The 19,407-nt window shown below is 46.2% G+C and overlaps 1 protein-coding gene across 7 annotated transcripts in view; it reads left to right on the forward strand.

Moving 5' to 3' along the window:
- Positions 1-7,973: 7,973 nt before the first annotated feature.
- map7d3 (MAP7 domain containing 3) overlaps positions 7,974-19,407 on the forward strand; it is a 168,576-nt gene continuing 157,142 nt past the window's right edge. For 6 of the 7 annotated variants that reach the window (XM_063061181.1, XM_063061182.1, XM_063061186.1 and 3 more), the window contains exon 1: positions 7,974-8,089. In XM_063061181.1, coding sequence (XP_062917251.1) covers positions 8,044-8,089 — 46 coding nt within the window. In that variant the 5' untranslated portion in view covers positions 7,974-8,043. Of the gene's footprint in view, positions 8,184-19,407 lie in introns of all 7 variants that reach the window. The other variant, XM_063061188.1, reaches the window with a different exon arrangement.

The following is a 19,407-nucleotide window of genomic DNA, read 5'->3' on the forward strand; positions in this document are numbered from 1 at the left end:
GACCTTTATCCTCCTCCACTTCACTATCTGCTCTAACACTCTGGTTCCCCTCCCCCTGCAAATCTAGTTTAAACCCCCCGGAGCAGCACTAGCAAATGTACCCGCAAGGATGTTAGACCCCTCCAGTTCAACCCGTCCCGTCGGAACAGGTCCCACCTTCCCTGTAACAAAGCCCAATTGTCCAGAAACATGAGGCCCTCCCTCCTGCACCAACTCCTTAGCCACATATTTAGCTGCATTATCTTCCTATTTCTAGCCTCACTAGCACGTGGCATGGGTAGCAATCCTGAGATTGCAACCCTGGAGGTCCTATCCTTCAATGACTTATGAAGGTCAATATGCCAGAAACTTTCTTTACAATCCTAATTACCTTTGACACCACTTTCAAGGAATTATGGATCTGTATTCCCAGATCCCTTTGTTCTACCTCACACCTCAGTGCCCTGCCTCTCACCGTGCAAGTCCTATCCTTGTTTGTCCTCCCAACACCTTACATTTGTCTGCATTAAATTCCATCTGCCATTTTTCCAGCTGGTCCAGATCCCCCTTCAAGCTTTGATAGTCTTGTTCAGTGTCCACTACACCCCCATCTTGGCATCATCTGCAAATTTGCTGATCCAGTTCACCACATTCTCATCCAGATCTTTAATATAGATGATAACAACACCAATCATCGTGGCAAACTGTCGTTACTTGTGTAAGCAATTAGCTCACATCATTGTCTTATGACACAGAAAATTATATAAATGTTAAAAGTGTCAGTTAACAGCCAACAACTCACTTTACATTCAAAGCTGGAAAGTATTAGTTATGATTTAAATTTTCCGTTTATGATATGCTGCCTTCTTTTCATTTCAATAGAATAATTAAGCTTTTGACCGAACTATCCGCTCTGTCACCTAGGTAACCGCTGGTCCCAACATATCAAAGGCAAGACAGCGTCTATATTTCATTAGGAGTTTGAGGAGATTTTGCATGTTAGCTAAAATACTCAAAAACTTCTATAGATTTCTGACAGAGCTTTCTGACAGGCTGCATCACTGTCTGGTATTTGGGGGCAGGCGGGTGGGAGCTACTGCACAGGATCGAAGTAAGCGGCAGAGAGTTGTAAAATTAGTCAGCTCCATCAGGGACTCTAGCCTCTGTAGCTTCCAAGACATCTTCAAGGAGTGGTGCCTCAGAAAGGCAGCGCCCTTCATTAAGGATACCCACCACCCAGAATAAAAAACAAGAGAAAATCTGCAGATGCTGGAAATCCGAGCTACACACACAAAATGCTGAAGGAACTCAGCAGGCCAGGCAGCACCTACGAAAAAAAGTACAACCTACGTCTTGGGCCGAAACCCTTCGGCAGGACTGGACACAAAAAGCTGAGGAGTAGATCTAAAAGGTGGGGAGAGGGGAGACAGAACAACCAGGTAATAGGTGAAATCTAGAGGGGGAGGGATGAAGTAAAGAGCTGGGAATTTGACTGGTGAAAGAGACAGGAGGCCATGGAAGAAAGAAAAAGGAGGAAGGAACATGGGCAGGCCAGGAGATGAGCAGAGAGAGGGCAAAGGGGATGGGAAATGGAGAAGCGGGGAGGGGGAGGTTAGTGGGCATTACTGGAAGTTTGAGAAATTGATGTTTATGCCATCAGGTTAGAGGCTATCCAAATGGAATACATGGTGTTGTTCCTCCAAACTAAATGTGGCCTCATCACAACATGGGGCCATGGATGGACATATCGGAATGGGAATAAGAGGTGGAATTAAAATGGGTGGCCACTGGGAGATCCCGCTTGCTCGGGCAGACGGAGTGTAGATGCTTGCCAAAGCGGTCTCCGAATCTACTTCAGGTCTCACCGATGTGGAGGAGGCCACACCATAAGACAGAGGAGTAGAATTAGGCCATCTGGCCCATCAAATCTGCTCCGCCATTCAGTCATGGCTGATCCTTTTCTATCTCATCCTCAACCCCAATTCCCAGCCTTCTCTCCATAACCTTTGATGCCATGTCCAGTCAAGAACCTATCAATCTCTGCCTTAAATACACCCAACGACCTGGCCTCCACAGCTGCATGGGGCAAAAAATTCCACAAATTCACCACCCTTTGGCTAAAGAAATTACCCCGCATCTTTGTTTAGAAAGGGCGCTCCTCTATCCTGAGGCTGTGCCCTCTTGCCCTAGACTCTCCCACCATGGGAAACATCCTTTCCACGTCCACTCTGTCTAGGCCTTTCAACATTCAAAAGGTTTCAATGAGATCCCCACTCATTCTTCTAAATTCCAGTGAGTACAGACTTAGAGCTATCAAAGATTCCTCGTATGGTGACCCTTTCATTCCTGGGATCATCTTTGTGAACCTCCTCTGAACCCTCTCCAATGCCAGCACATCTTTTCTAAGATGAGGGGCCCAAAACTGTTCACAATACTCAAGGTGAAGCCTTATAAAACCTCAGCATCACATCTTTGCACCTGTATTCGAGACCTCTTGAAATGAATTCTAACATGGAATTTGCCTTCCTCAGCACCGAGCACAGTAGATGACCCCAGCAGACTCACAGGTCAAGTGTCACCTCACTTGGAAGGACTGTTTGGCGACCTGGATGGTAGGGTGGGAGGAGGTGTGGGGGCAGATGTAGTACTTGTTCTGCTTGCACGGATAAGTGCCAGGAGGGAGATCAGTGGGGACAAGTGGACAAGGGATTCATGAACAGAGTGATCCCTGTGGAAAGCAGAAAATGGGGGCGAGGGAAAGATGTGCTTGGTGGTGGGATCCCATGGAGGGGGGTCAGGCATATCTGCTCTTACCCCAAGGTCCCTCTTGTCCTCACCTGCCAAGTACCACCCACCAGCCTCTGCGCCAGCACATAATTCTCAGAAACATCCACCACCTCCAAAAATCGAAAGATAAGACACTAAACTCATTCCTCAGGATTAGGTCCAGTAACATGTGACCAAGACTGGAATCACTGTGTGACCGAGAATGGAGTCATTGTGAGAATGACACTGGAATTACTCTGTGACTCAGATGAGAATCACTGTGTGACTGAGATTGGAATCACTGTGTGACCAACACTGGAATCACTGTGTAACCGAGACTGGAATCACTGTGTGACCGAAACTCGAATCCTTGAATGACTGCGACAGGAATCACTGTATGACTGAGACTGGAATCACTGAGCGACCGAGACAGGAATCACTGCGTGAATGAGATTGGAATCAATGTGAGACCGAGACTGGAACCACCGTGTGATTGAGACTGGAATCACTATGAGACCGAGACTGGATTCACTGAGTGACCGAGACTGGAATCACTGTGTGAATGAGACTGGAATCAATGTGAGACCGAGACTGGAATCACTGTGAGACTGAGACTGGAATCACCGTGTGATTGAGACTGGAATCACTGTGAGACCGAGACTGGATTCACTGGCTGACCAAGACTGGAATCACTGCGAGACTGAGACTGGAATCACCGTGTGATTGAGACTGGAATCACTGTGTGAATGAGACTGGAATCACTGTGAGACCGAGACTGGATTCACTGAGTGACTGAGACTGGAATCACTATGTGACAGAAACTGTAATCTCTTTGTGACTGAGACTGGAATCACTGTGAGACCGAAACTTGAATCATTGAGCAACCAAGACAGGAATCACTGTGTGAATGAAACTGGTCCATGTAGGGACGAATGACATGGATAGGAAGAAGGAGGAGGTCTTGCAAAGAGAGTTTAGGGAGTTCGGTGCAAAGTTGAAGGACAGGACCTCCAGGGTTGCAATCTCAGGATTGCTACCTGTGTCACGTGCTAGTGAGGCTAGAAATAGGAAGATAATGCAGCTAAATATGTGGCTAAGGAGTTGGTGCAGGAGGGAGGGCTTCATGGTTCTGGACAATTGGGCCTTGTTCCAGGGAAGGTGGGACCTGTTCCGACAGGACGGGTTGCACTTGAACTGGAGGGACACTAACAACCTTGAGGGAAAGTTTGCTAGTGCTGCTCCGGGGGGTTTAAACTAGACTTGCAGGGGGAGGGGAACCAGAGTGTTAGAGCAGATAGTGAGGTGGAGGAGGATAAAGGTCATGCGAGAACTGCAAGTATAGTGCATGGAGTAAAGCCAGATCTAACATATAAAGAGGCTTTCAGGAAAGAAAAGCAGAATAAAGGGCATAAAGGTAGTAAGGTAGAAGGGCTGAAGTGTGTGTACCTCAATGCAAGAAGCATCAGGAGCAAAGGTGATAAACTGGGAGCTTAGATACATACATGGAATTATGATGTAGTGGCCATTACAGAGACTTGGCTGGCACCAGGGCAGGAATGGATTCTCAATTTTCCTGGATTTCAGTGCTTTAAAAGGGATAGAGAGGGGGGGAAAGGGGAGGAGGGGTGGCATTACTGGTCAGGGATACTATTACAGCTACAGAAAGGGTGGGTAATGTAGCAGGATCCCCTTTTGAGTCAGTATGGGTGGAAGTCAGAAACAGGAAGGGAGCAGTTACACATTTGGGAGTATTCTATAGGCCCCCTGGTAGCAGCAGAGATACCGAGGAGCAGATTGGAAGGCAGATTTTGGAAAGGTGCAAAAATAACACGGTTGTTATCATGGGTGGCTTTAACTTCCCCAATGTTGATTGGCACCTGATTAGTTCCAAGGGTTTAGACGGGGCAGAGTTTGTTAAGTGTGTCCAGGACAGATTCCTGTCACGGTATGTTGACGGGCCGACTAGGGGGAATACCATACTAGATCTAGTATTAAGTAACGAACTGGGTCAGGTCACAGATCTCTCAGTGGGTGAGCATCTGGGGGACAGTGACCACTGCTCTCTGGCCTTTAGCATTATCATGGAAAAGGATAGAATCAGAGAGAACAGGAAAATTTTTAATTGAGGAAGGGCAAATTATGAGACTATGAGGCTAGAACTTGCGGGTGTGAATTGGGATGATGTTTTTGCAGGGAAATGTACTATGGACATGTGGTCGATGTTTAGAGATCTCTTGCAGGATGTTAGGGATAAATTTGTCCTGTTGAGGAAGATAAAGAATGGTAGGGTGAAGGAACCATGGGTGACAAGTGAGGTGGAAAATCTAGTCAGGTGGAAGAAGGCAGCGTACATGAGGTTTAGGAAGCAAGGATCAGATGGGTCTATTGAGGAATACAGGGTAGCAAGAAAGGAGCTTAAGAAGGGGCTGAGAAGAGCAAGAATGGGGTATGAGAAGGCCTTGGCGAGTAGGGTAAAGGAAAACCCCAAGGCATTCTTCAATGATGTGAAGAACAAAAGGATGACAGGAGTGAAGGTAGGACCGATTAGAGATAAAGGTGGGAAGATGTGCCTGGAGGCTGTGGAAGTGAGTGAGGTCCTCAATGAATACTTCTCTTCGGTATTCACCAATGAGAGGGAACTTGATGATGGTGAGGACAATATGAGTGAGGTTGATGTTCTGGAGCATGTTGATATTAAGGGAGAGGAGGTGTTGGAGTTGTTAAAATACATTAGGACAGATAAGTCCCCGGGGCCTGACGGAATATTCCCCAGGCTGCTCCATGAGGTGAGGGAAGAGATTGCTGAGCCTCTGGCTAGGATCTTTATGTCCTCGTTGTCCACGGGAATTGTACCGGAGGATTGGAGGAAGGTGAATGTTGTCCCCTTGTTCAAAAAAGGTGGTAGGGATAGTCCAGATAATTATGGACCAGTGAGCCTTACATCTGTGGTGGGAAAGCTGTTGGAAAAGATTCTTAGAGATAGGATCTATGAGCATTTAGAGAATCATGGTCTGATCAAGGACAGTCAGCATGGCTTTGTGAAGGGCAGATCGTATCTAACAAGCCTGTTAGAGTTCTTTGAGGAGGTGACCAGGCATATAGATAAGGGTAGTGCGGTGGATGTGATCTACATGGATTTTAGTAAGGCATTTGACAAGGTTCCACACAGTAGGCTTATTCAGAAAGTCAGAAGGCATGGGATCCAGGGAAGTTTGGCCAGGTGGATTTAGAATTGGCCTGCCTGCAGAAAGCAGAGGGTTGTGGTGGAGGGAGTACATTCAGATTGGAGGATTGTGACTATTGGTGTCCCACAAGGATTGGTTCTGGGACCTCTACTTTTCGTGATTTTTATTAACAACCTGGAAGTGGGGGTAGAGGGTGGGTTGGTAAGTCTGCATATGACACAAAGGTTGGTGGTGTTGTGGATAGTGTAGAGGATTGTCGAAGATTGCAGAGAGACATTGATAGGATGCAGAAGTGGACTGAGAAGTGGCAGATGGAATTCAACCCGGAGAAGTGTTGGGTGGTACACTTTGGAAGGACAAACTCCAAGGCAGAGTACAAAGTAAATGGCAGGATACTTGGTAGTGTGGAGGAGCACAGGGATCTGGGGGTACATGTCCACAGATCCGTGAAAGTTGCCTCACAGGTAGATAGGGTGTTAGCTTTCATAAGTCGAGGGAAAGAGTTTAAGAGTCATGGGATAATGATGCAGCTCTATAAAACTCCGGTTAGGCCACACTTGGAGTACTGTGTCCGGTTCTGGTCGCCTCACTATACGAAGGATGTGGAAGCATTGGAAAGGATACAGAGGAGATTTACCAGGTTTACATGATAGAGGTGTACAATATATTAAGAGGAATAGATAGAGTGGACAGCCAGCACATCTTCCCCAGGGCACCACTACTCAATACAAGAGGACATGGATTTAAGGTAAGGGGTGGGAAGTTCAAGGGGGATATTAGAGGAAGGTTTTTTACTCAGAGAGTGTTTGGTGCGTGGAATGCACTGTCTGAGTCAGTGGTGGAGGCAGATACACTAGTGAAATTTAAGAGACTACTAGACGGGTATATGGAGGAATTTAAGGTGGGGGGTTATATGGGAGACAGGGTTTGAGGGTTGGCAGAACATTGTGGGCTGAAGGGCCTGTACTGTGCTGTACTATTCTAATGAGACTGGAATTACTGTGTGACAGAGACTGGAATCACTATGTTAATGAGGCTGGAATCAGTGTGTAACTGACACTGGAATCACCATGTAACCGAGACTAGAATCTCTGTGTGACCCAGACTGGAATCACATTGTGATCGAGACTGGAATCACTGTGTGACCGAGACTGGAACCACTGTGTGACTGTTATTGAAATCACTGTGTGACCGAGACTGGAATCACTGTGTGACCAAGAATGAAATCAGTGTGAGACCAACACTGGAATTCCTCCACTCCCCTTCCCTCCCCCTCCTCTCCTCTACCCCTCTCCCTCTCCCCTTTACCCTCCTCTCCCTTCACACCTCCCCCTCCCCTACACTACCCCGTCCCCATCTCCATCTCCCTTCCTTCCCCATCTCCCCTCCCTTCCCCTGCCCACCCCTTGTTACCCTCCAGCCTTCCAAATCTCCACCCACTCCGACTGTCCCCCTCCCCTTCCCTCCTTTCCACTCTCTCCTCTCTGCTCTCCTCCTTCCCCTCTGCCCCCTCCCCTGCTCCTCCACTCCCCCTCTGCCCTCCCCTTCTCCTTTCCCCGACCCCTCTCCACTCCCCTCCTCCTTTCTCTCACCCGCCTTTCCCCCTCCTTCTTCCCCACTTCCTCTCCACCTCTCCCCGCCCCTCCACTCCCCCTGTCCTACCCTTCTGCCCTCTCCTTCCTCACTCCCCCACCCTTCCTCTCCTGTTCTACCCTCCCCTTCCTCCTCACCCCTCCCCCTCTTTTCCCTCTCCTCCCTCCCCTCCTCTCCCCACTTCTGCCCTCCCCTTCCCTCCTCCTCTCTCCCACCCGCCCTTCCCCCTCATTCTTCCCCCTCCTCTCCACCTCTCCCCCTGTCCTACCCTTCTCCCCTCTGCTTCCCCTCTCCCACTCCCCTTCCCTCTTCTACCCTCCTCACCCTTTCCCCTCCTTTTCCTCTCCTCCCTCCCTCCTTCCCTCTTCCTTTCCCTCCGCCTTGCACTTCCCACCCCCTTCCCCTCCTCTCCACTCCCCTCCTCTCCCTCTTACAGTCCCCTCTTCTTCCCCTCCCCCTCCCCCTCTCCTCCCCTCCCCCCGGTCAACTTGCTGCGCATGCGCGGCCACTCTGAGGCAAGATGGCGGAGGGCGCGACGTCTCTGAAGGAGTTGCGGGCCCAGTACGGTGAGGGGATGTGGCGCCGGTACTGCTTACTCGGCTTCTGCTCCTCTTGCCACCGAGGCTGGATGGAGTCGACAGCGGGAGTGCAAATGAGGTGGTGAGGGACGAGGATGAGAGTGGTGTCATATTGAGTTCAGGGGAAACGGGCTGTGGGGAGGGTGTGGTAGGGAGGCGTGAGTGAGTCGCGGGAAAGGATGATGGTGAGCTAGGGGAAGGGTTGAAGTGAGAGGGAGGCAGGGATTGAGATGTGTCTACTTGAGGTACGAATGCTGAGGGCGATGATTTGATACTGATCTCTGCAGTATTAGCCAATCTTTTGCTACTATTCGTATATGATTACAGTTGCCAGAAGCAGTCAGAAATTTTATTTTATCTGTAATTTCTTCAAAATGCACTGCTTGGGGCTTACATCTGAAATTATCTGTTGGATTTTTAAGTTTAATACTTCCCTGAAGTTATTTCAAACGATGTCTTCCATTCTGGCAGCAAATTGCTGTCTGAAACTTCCAACAGCTTGAGATTTCATTTCCAAAATCATAATTATCATCATTGACATGTGTTGTGAAATTGTTTTCCGGCAGCAGTACAGAGCAAGACATTAAAAATTACTATGAATTACAAAATAAATAAATAGAGCAAAAGATGAATAATGAAGTAGCATTGATGAATGTTCAGCTGAGAAAGCCAGATCCAATTGCAGAGGGGGCTAAAGTGGTTTAGTAGATGGGGGGAGTTGACCTTGATGTCATAGGAAGCTTTGGATAAATTAACAAAACAGATTATGCAGTTGTCATGTTAAGCTAGTCTGTGCAAGGAGTTTCAAGGTTTTGTAATTGTATTGTGCTCTTTCAGAGTCAGCGCTGCCTCGATTCTGAAGGTGAATAGGAAACTGAGTGTATGTAGCATTGAACTAGGTTGAGAATTTGCGTCTTGCCTGTTTCTTGTTGTGTGGGGGTGGGATACATAACTGGGATTCTGTAATCTCTACCGAAAATTGCCAAATGCATTGGCAGATACCCTAAGGAGATTAGCATTACATGGCAGATTAATAATTCAGCAAATGAAAGCTCATCGCTGCTTCTGTCCAGTACTTGCTTGAAATATTTACCTTGCTTGAAACATACAGCAGAAATGATACATTCGCTTTATCTGCATGTTAACATGCAACAGCACCTTACCTCTATTTATCACGTCAGTTTTCTATATAAACTAATTTGACTGTTATTATTAATGTGAAGCATTTTTATTGTCATGCATTTGAGGAAGAAAGGTAATTCTCTTGCCCTTTGTTATAGGATGCTTTGAAAGTGCGGTGGTATTGAAAGGAATGGTGTAGCCAGTTTGTGCAAAGCCCTTTTTGTAACAGTCAGGGAGGGATAAGTTTCAAATGTGACTATAGGGAAATAACTCCCTGCTCTTCCTTTATATGTGAGAGAATAAACTTGATTTAACATCCCATCCAAATTAAAGTGCCTGAAGCCTAATCACAATACTGCAAGCCAGCCTGGATTTTTGCATTCAAATCTCAAATTTGAATTTCAGCCCATAACCACCTTTCTTAGAGGGAATGCTACTGAGTTATGGTTGACATTTGGGATGTAGGCAACAAGTTTAAATTATATACCAACCTGATTTTAAATTCTACTTCTTTGCTATTTAGTGATACTGCTATGTGCAGAGTATTATCAATATACTGCCAGGCCTTGGTCACTGATGGTATATTCCTGTTGGTTGTAATTTTTTAAAATCTTAAAGTTGTTCACTGACCAGGAAGTAATTCCATAATCCACCACCATCAGTAACAAGAGAAAATCTGCAGATGCTGGAAATCCAAGCAGTACACACAAAATGCTCGAGGAACTCGGCAGGCCGGGCAGCATCCGTGGAAAAGAGTAAACGTGTCAATGTTACGGGCCGAGATGCTTCAATTGATGGAAGATCTCAGCCGGAAATGTCAACTTTACTCTTTTCCATCAGCAGCAAAAGCATTGAACCCCACTCTCGCCAAAAACAAAAAAACATGCAGCGAGTGGATTTAACAAGATGCCTTCGCTCACAGAACAGCCACTTGCTGGATGGTGTTTTGTTTTTGGCACCATTCTTTGTAAACTCCAGAGTCTGTTGTGTGTAAAAATCCCAGGAGATCAGCAGTTTCTGAGATACTCAAATCACCCTGGGCATCACCTAATTAATTAGCTTGTTTATTTTGGCTTTTTTCCTAAAGAGGTGCTGGACACGCTTCGGCTAGCACTGCACCCCCGGATGCCAGTCAATATTCCAAAAGTTAAAATCACCCATCACAGCAACCGTATTATTATTGCACCATCTAGAATCCTGCTCCCTACCTGCTCCTCAATATCTCTGTAACTATTGGGGTGTCAAAAGAAAACACCAGTAAAGTTATTGCCCCCTCCTGTTTCTGACTTCCACCCACAATGACTCAGTAGACAATCCCTCCATGACCTCCTCCTTTTCTGCAGCCATGATACTATCCCTGATTAGCAATCCCACGCCCCCACCTCTTTTGCCTCCCTCCCTGCCCTTTTTGAAATATCTAAAGCCCAGCACACTTAGCAGCCATTCCTGCCCCTGAGACATCTAAGTCTGTAATGGCCACAATGTCATAGTTCCACATATTGATCCACAATCCAAGTTCATCCACTTTGTTTATGATAGTCCTTGCATTAAAATAGATACATCTCAAACCATCTGGCTGAGTGCACCTTTCTGTGCTCTTCTTTCCTTGCAAACTACCTACAAGCTGTCTCTAACCGCCCCATCCTCTGACTCTCCACTTCGGTTCCCACATCCCTGCAGATCTAGTGGGATCATGACAAAGAATTCAGACATTATAGACACGAGATTCTGCAGAAGCTGGAAATCCAGAGCAACACGCACAAAATGCTGGAGAAACTCAGCAAGCTAGGCAGTGATTTTGGAAGGGAGTAAACAGTTGATGTTTCAGACTGAGGCCCTTCATCAGACATTATATAAATGGACAGGGTTGTGTTCAACGCAAGAAGATAGTAACCCAATCAGATCTTAAGCATAATGTTTTACAGTTTACCATATCCACGTGGCATGGCATGTGACCACCTTGGGTAGATAAATAGCTATACTTATCTGTAGTGGGAAATGAACCTGGTAAGGTATCAGATCGCCCGGTGGGAGAGCATTTTGCAGGTAGTGATCACAACTCTATCTCCTTTGCCGTAGCGCTGGAAAGGGATTGGAACTGACAGTTTGGGAAAACATTTAGTTGAGGTAGGGGGAAAAATGATGATATCAGGCAGGAATTTGGAAGCATTAATTGGGAACAGGTGTTCTCAGGGAAGTGCACGTCAGAAATGTGGCAAATGTTCAGGGAACATTTGCATGGTGTTCTGCATAGGTATGTTCCATTGAGGCAGGGAAAGGCTGGTAAGGTTAAAGAACCATGGTGTACAAGAGATGTAGAAAATCTAGTTAAGAAAAGGAAAGCTTATGAAAGGCTCAAAAAACTAGGTACTGTCAGAGCTCTAGAAAATTACAAGGTTGCCTAGTAGGAGCTTAAGAATGAAATTAGGCGAGCCAGAAGGGGCCATGAGAAGGCCTTGGTGAGCAGGATAAGGAAAGCCCCAAGGCATTCTACAAGTACGTGAAGAGCAAGAGGATGAGCCGTGTAAGAATAGAACCAATCAGGTGTGACAGTGGAAACGTGTGCATGGAGGTGGCGGATGTACTTAATGAATACTTTGCTTCAGTATTCACCAGGGGAAAGGACCTTGGCAATTGTGGGGATAACTTACAGCAGACTGAAATGCTTGAGCATATAGACATGAAGAAAGAGGATGTGCTGGAGCTTTTGAAAAGCGTTGTTAGATAAGTCATCGGGACCAGACGAGATATACCCCAGATTACTGTGGGAAGCGAGGGTGGAGATTGCTGAGCCTCTGGTGATGATTTTCGCATCATCAATAGGGACAGGAGAAGTAACGGAGGATTGAAGGGTTGCAAATGTTCCCTTGTTCAAGAAAGGGAGCAGGGATAACCCAGGAAATTATAGACCAGTGAATCTTACTTCAGTCGTGGACAAGTTGTTGAAAATCATGAGAGGCAGGATTTATGAGCATTTGGAGAGACGTAATCTGATTAGGGATAGTCAGTACGGCTTTGTCAAGGGCAGAACATGCCTTACGAGTCTGATTGAATTCTTTGAGGATATAACAAAACACATTGGAGGTAGAGCAGTGGGTATAATGTTTATGGAGTTCAGTAAGGCATTCGAGCTTCATTCAGAAAGTAGTGAGGCATGGGGTCCAAGGAGACCTTGCTTTGTGGATCCAGAATTATCTTGCCCTCAGAATGCAAAGGGTGGTTGTAGATGGTTCATATTCTGCATGGAGGTCAGTGACCAGTGGTGTTCCATTGGGATCTGTTCTGGGACTCCTTTTTGTGATTTTTATAATTGACCTGGATGAGGAAGTAGAAGGGTGGGTTAGTAAGTTTGCTGATGACACAAAAGTTGGGGGTGTTGTGGATAGTCTGGAGGGGGTTGTCAGAGGTGGAATCGATCTGGGCTGAGAAATGACAGATGGAGTCCAACGCAGATAAAGTGTGAAGTGGTTCATTTTGGTAGGTCTAATTTGAAGACATAATATAATATTAATGGTAAGACTCTTGGCAGTGTGGAGGATCAGAGAGATCTTGGGGTCCGTGTCCATTGGACATTTAAAGCTGCTGTGCAGGTTGACAGTGTTGTTAAAGCATATGGTGTGTTGGCATTCATCAATAATCGGTTTGAGTTCAAGAGCCATGAGATAATGTTACAGCTATATAAGACCTTGGTCAGACTCCACTTGGAGTACTGTGTTCAGTTCAGGTCACCTCACTACAGGAAGGATGTGGATACTATAGAGAGAGAGTGAAGAGGAGATTTACAAGGATGTTCACAAACGAGAAAATCTGCAGATGCCAGAAATCCGAGCAACACACACAAAATGCTGGAGGAACTCAGCAGACCAGGCAGCAGATATAGAAAAAGAATGCATTCGACATTTTGGCCAAAAATCTTTGGCAGGACTACAGAAAAAACCTGAGGAGTAGATTTAAAAGGTGAGGTGAGGGGAGAGAGAAGTGTAAGGGGAAGATTGAAGTAAGGAGCACAAAAGTTGATTGGTGAAAGAGACAGAAGGCCATGGCCATGGGTGTTGAGTCTAGTCTGACACCTACATCATTTATTATTATATTGTAAGTTATCCTCTACTGTGCCTATTGTCTTCTTGTTTATTAATTATTGTACTGCCCTGCGCTGTTTTGTGCACTTTTATGTAGTCCTGTGCAGGTCTGTAGTCTAGTGCAGTTTTTATGTTTTAAGTAGTCTAGTGTAGCCTTGTGCTGTCTCACATGGTCTAGAGTGGTTTTGTGTTGTTTCATGTAGCACCATGGTCCTGGAGGAACGTTGTTTCGTTTTTACTGTGTACTGAACCAGCAGCTTATGGTCAAAATGACAATAAAAGCGACTTGACTTGGAAGAAAGAAAAGGGGGGAGTAACACTAGAGGGAGGCGATGGGCGGTCAAGGAGGTAAGGTGAGAGAGGGAAAAGGGGATGGGAATTCGGGAAGGGGGGTTGGGGGTGGGGGGCATTACCGGAAGTTTGAGAAATTGATGTTCGTGCTATCAGGTTGGAGGCTACCCAAGCAGAATATAAGGTGTTGTTCCTCCAACCTAAGTGTGACCTCATCATGACAATGGAGGAGGTCATGGATGGACATATTGGAATGGGAATGGAAAGTGGAATTAAAATGGGTGGCCACTATGTGGTCCTGCTTCTTCTGGCGGATACAATAGGTCTTTTAAGAGACTCTTTGATAGGTACATGGAGCTTAGATGAATAAAGGGCTATGCGGTAGGGAAATTCTAAGCAGTTTCTAGAGTTACATGGTCAGCACAACATTGTGCTGTACATTTCTGTTAGATATCTCTGGCAGTGGCTTAGTTTGCTTAACGGTTGAACATGAGATTGGCACAAGTTACCTTCACATGGCTTGTGGAGCAGTTTTGAGGCTGCATTAGAAACTTGCAGGTATGGTGAAAAAAAACCAAATGATTTTGTATCCTAGTAAAAAGACAAATGGGTCTTGGACAACCAAGCTTAAAACTCCGCCACGGATTGTCTCAAGCACGGCTGCAAAAGCAGAAGGGTTGGGCATCAGGCTAGCAACCCCATCCTGTAAAAACCCAAAGCTACGGAAATGCCAACAGAAGCTCCAGAGACCTCATCTGTGGGAGAGGAAGGATCTTTGAAGATGAGCTACACCTGGGGACAACATGAAACACTGGCCCAGGACAGGACTCTGGTCAGCTGCTGTTGGTGGCTGATGCCGGAGTCGGAGTGATGGGCTTAACTACAATAAGCTTGCTGTCAGAAATAGAGAAAACACTTAGATTATCCATTATTCTTAGAGAAGTACAATCGTATCAGGCAGAATGGAAGTGGATTTATGCGATTATCTTGAAGTATATTGGGAATAAATGACCTGGTGGATGTGGTATATTCTGTCTGTCAGAGACTTTCATTGAGGTGAAGGTCAGCAAGTGGGATTGGGAGTAAGGTACAGGTGTGATCAGGGTTGGGACTCCCCCAGGATCAATAAAGTATGACTATGACAGGCACTGGGAGAAGCAGTCAATTGAATGTGAATACCTGGAGTCCTCAGAAGGTACAAATTGAGAAGCTTGAAAACAAATCTGGAAACCAGTCCTGCTGAAGGGTTTCAGCTTGAAGCGTTGACTGTACTTTCTTTCCATAGATGTTGCTTGACCTGCTGAGTTCCTCCAGCATTTTGTGTGTGTTGCTTGGATTTCCAGCATCTGCAGATTTCCTCTTGTTCAGGGTTGGGACTAGGAATAAGAGGGACATTTCAGGTTATGTGGCAAGTATTATGCCACAGTATTTCATACTGGACCTTCAGCCATTCACTGTGGTTGGTGTGATATTTCAACGCTTCTTGCTGAAACGTAACTGGAGTAGCAGTGAGTGACATTGAGGAGCATAGAGAGTGAATAAGTGAAGATATGCCAGTGCAGAGAGGCGTTGAGCGAATATGTGTTGTGCGGAAATAATAAAGGAGAATGCAGAATAAGAAATTGCCATTCAGGGCTAAGATGAGATATGTATTACAAAGGTGGTGAACCATAAGACATAGGAGCAGAAGTAGGCCATTCGGCCCATCGAGTCTGCTCCGCCATTTTATCATGAGCTGGTTCATTTTCTCCTATTTAGTCCCACTCCCCTGCCTTCTCACCATAACCTTTGATGCCCTGGCTACTCAGATACCTATCAATCTCTGCCTTAAATACACCCAATGACTTGGCCTCCACTGCTGCCCGTGGCAACAAATTCCATAGATTCACCACCCTCTGACTAAAAAAATTTCTTCGCATTTCTGTTCTGAAAGGGCGCCCTTCAATCCTTAAGTCATGCCCTCTCGTACTAGACTCCCCCATCATGGGAAACAACTTTGCCACATCCACTCTGTCCATGCCTTTTAACATTCGAAATGTTTCTATGAGGTCTCCCCTCATTCTTCTAAACTCCAAGGAATACAGTCCAAGAGCGGACAAACGTTCCTCATATGTTAACCCTCTCATTCCCGGAATCATTCCAGTGAATCTTCTCTGTACCCTCTCCAATGTCAGCACATCCTTTCTTAAATAAGGAGACCAAAACTGCCCACAGCACTCCAAGTGAGGTCTCACCAGCGCCTTATAGAGCCTCCCTATAACCTCCTGCCTTCTCCCCGTAACCCTTCATGCCCTGACTAATCAAGAATAGAACATAGAACATAGAATAGTACAGCACAGTACAGGCCCTTCGGCCCACAATGTTGTGCCGAACCTCAAACCCTGCCTCCCATATAAGCCCCCACCTTAGATTCCTCCATATACCTGTCTAGTAGTCTCTTAAACTTCACTAGTGTATCCGCCTCCACCACTGACTCAGGCAGTGCATTCCACACACCAACCACTCTCTGAGTAAAAAACCTTCCTCTAATATCCCCTTGAATTTCCCACCCCTTACCTTAAAGCCATGTCCTCTTGTATTGAGCAGTGGTGCCCTGGGGAAGAGGCGCTGGCTATCCACTCTATCTATTCCTCTTATTATCTTGTACACCTTTATCATGTCTCCTCTCATCCTCCTTCTCTCCAAAGAGTAAAGCCCTAGCTCCCTTAATCTCTGATCATAATGCATACTTTCTAAACCAGGCACAGCATCCTGGTAAATCTCCTCTGTCCCTTTTCCAATGCTTCCAAATCCTTCCTATAGTGAGGTGACCAGAACTGGACACAATACTCCAAGTGTGGCCTAACCAGAGTTTTATAGAGCTGCATCATTACATTGCGACTCTTAAACTCTATCCCTCCACTTATGAAAGCTAACACCCCATTAAACTTTCTTAACTACCCTATCCACCTGTGAGGCAACTTTCAGGGATCTGTGGACATGTACCCCGAGATCCTTCTGCTCCTCCACACTACCAAGTATCCTGCCATTTACTTTGTACTCTGCCTTGGAGTTTGTCCTTCCAAAGTGTACCACCTCACACTTCTCCGGGTTGAACTCCATCTGCCACTTCTCAGCCCACTTCTGCATCCTATCAATGTCTCTCTGCAATCTTTGACAATCCTCTACACTATCTACAACACCACCAACCTTTGTGTCGTCTGCAAAGTTGCCAACCCACCCTTCTACCCCCACATCCAGGTCGTTAATAAAAATCACGAAAAGTAGAGGTCCCAGAACAGATCCTTGTGGGACACCACTAGTCACAATCCTCCAATCTGAATGTACTCCCTCCACCACCACCCTCTGCCTTCTGCAGGCAAGCCAATTCTGAATCCACCTGGCCAAACTTCCCTGGATCCCATGCCTTCTAACTTTCTGAATAAGCCTACCGTGTGGAACCTTGTCAAATGCCTTACTAAAATCCATATAGATCACATCCACTGCACTACCCTCATCTATATGCCTGGTCACCTCCTCAAAGAACTCTATCAGGCTTGTTAGACACGATCTGCCCCTCACAAAGCCATGCTGACTGTCCCTGATCAGACCACGATTCTCTAAATAACGATAGGCCCTATCTCTAAGAATCTTTTCCAACAGCTTTCCCACCACAGACGTAAGGCTCACTGGTCTATAATTACCCGGACTATCCCTACTACCTTTTTTGAACAAGGGAACAACATTCGCCTCCCTCCAATCCTCCGGTAAGATTCCCATGGACAACGAGGACATAAAGATCCTAGCCGGAGGCTCAGCAATCTCTTCTCTCACCTCGTGGAGCAGCCGGGGGAATATTCCGTCAGGCCCCTGGGACTTATCTGTCCTAATGTATTTTAACAACTCCAACACCTCCTCTCCCTTAATATCAGCATGCTCCAGAACATCAACCTCACTCATATTGTCCTCACCACCATCAAGTTCCCTCTCATTGGTGAATACTGAAGAGAAGTATTCATTGAGGACCTCGCTCACTTCCACAGCCTCCAGGCACATCTTCCCATCTTTATCTCTGATCGGTCCTACCTTCACTCCTGTCATCCTTTTTTTCTTCACATAATTGAAGAATGCCTTGGGGTTTTCCTTTACCCTACTCGCCAAGGCCTTCTCATGCCCCCTTCTTGCTCTTCTCAGCCCTTTCTTAAGCTCCTTTCTTGCTTCCCTATATTCCTCAATAGACCCATCTGATCCTTGCTTCCTAAACCTCATGTATGCTGCCTTCTTCCTCCTGACTAGATTCTCCACCTCACTTGTCACCCATGGTTCCTTCACCCTACCATTCTTTATCTTCCTCACTGGGACAAATTTATCCCTAACATCCCGCAAGAGATCTCTAAACATCGACCACATGTCCATAGTACATTTCCCTGCAAAAACATCATCCCAATTCACACCCGCAAGTTCTAGCCTTATAGCCTCATAATTTGCCTTTCCCCAATTAAAAATTTTCCTGTTCTCTTTGATTCTATCCTTTTCCATGATAATTATAAAGGCCAGGGAGCGGTGGTCACTGTCCCCCAGATGCTCACCCACTGAGAGATCTGTGACCTGACCCGGTTCATTACCTAGTACTAGATCTAGTATGGCATTCCCCCTGGTCGGCCTGTCCACATACTGTGACAGGAATCCATCCTGGATACATTTAACAAATTCTGCCCCATCTAAACTCTTGGAACTAATCAGGTGCCAATCAATATTAGGGAAGTTAAAGTCACCCATGATAACAATCCTGTTATTTTTGCACCTTTCCAAAATCTGCTTCCCAATCTGCTCCTCTGTATCTCTGCTGATACCAGGGGGCCTATAGAATACCCCCAGTAGAGTAACTGCTCCCTTCCTGTTCCTGACTTCCACCCATATTGACTCAAAAGAGGATCCTGCTACATTACCCACCATTTCTGTAGCTGTAATAGTATCCCTGACCAGTAATGCCACCTCTCCTCCCCTTTTTCCTCCCTCTCTATCCCTTTTAAAGCACTGAAATCCAGGAAAATTGAGAATCCATTCCTGCCCTGGTGCCAGCCAAGTCTCTGTAATGGCCACTACATCATAATTCCATGTATGTATCCAAGCTCTCAGTTCATCACCTTTGTTCCTGATGCTTCTTGCATTGAGGTACACACATTTCTGCCCTTCTACCTGACTGTCTTTACACTGTTTATTCTGCTTCTCTTTCCTCAAAGTCTCTCTGTATGTTAGATCTGGCTTTACTCCGTGCACTTCTTTCACTGCTCTATCGCTCTGGGTCCCAGCCCCCTCGCAAATTAGTTTAAACCCTCCCGAACCATGCTAGCAAACCTACCTGCAAGGATATTGCTCCCTCTCGAGTCCAGGTGCAACCCATCCAATCTGTACAGGTCCCACCTTCCCCAGAAGAGATCCCAATGATCTAAAAATCTAAAACCCTGCTTCCTGCACCAACTCCTCAGCCACGCATTCAACTGCCATCTCCTCCAATTCTTACCATCTCTGTCACGTAGGCACCTACGTGAATGTACAGAATGTAAGGCACCTCTGGACTATTTTTTCCGAGGGCTGCAGAGGCTCGATTGCCAAGCTCACCAAAGTAGAGCTTGATAGTGTAATGCCCTGGTTCATATTTTTGCTGTTATGCTGTATGTATTTCATTTTGGCAGTCTGTTCTGTTTTCATGCTTGTTTGGGTTACTGTTGAGGATAAAAGATGAGGAGAAATGTGTGCCATCCAATTAGGATGGTCAGATTAGAGGGAGGTTTCTCTGGTGAGGGACTCTAGGGTTGGGCTTGGGGCTTTTGT

This window comes from Mobula hypostoma, chromosome 10 (assembly GCF_963921235.1).
Source record: "Mobula hypostoma chromosome 10, sMobHyp1.1, whole genome shotgun sequence".
Taxonomy (NCBI): Eukaryota; Metazoa; Chordata; class Chondrichthyes; order Myliobatiformes; family Myliobatidae; genus Mobula; species Mobula hypostoma.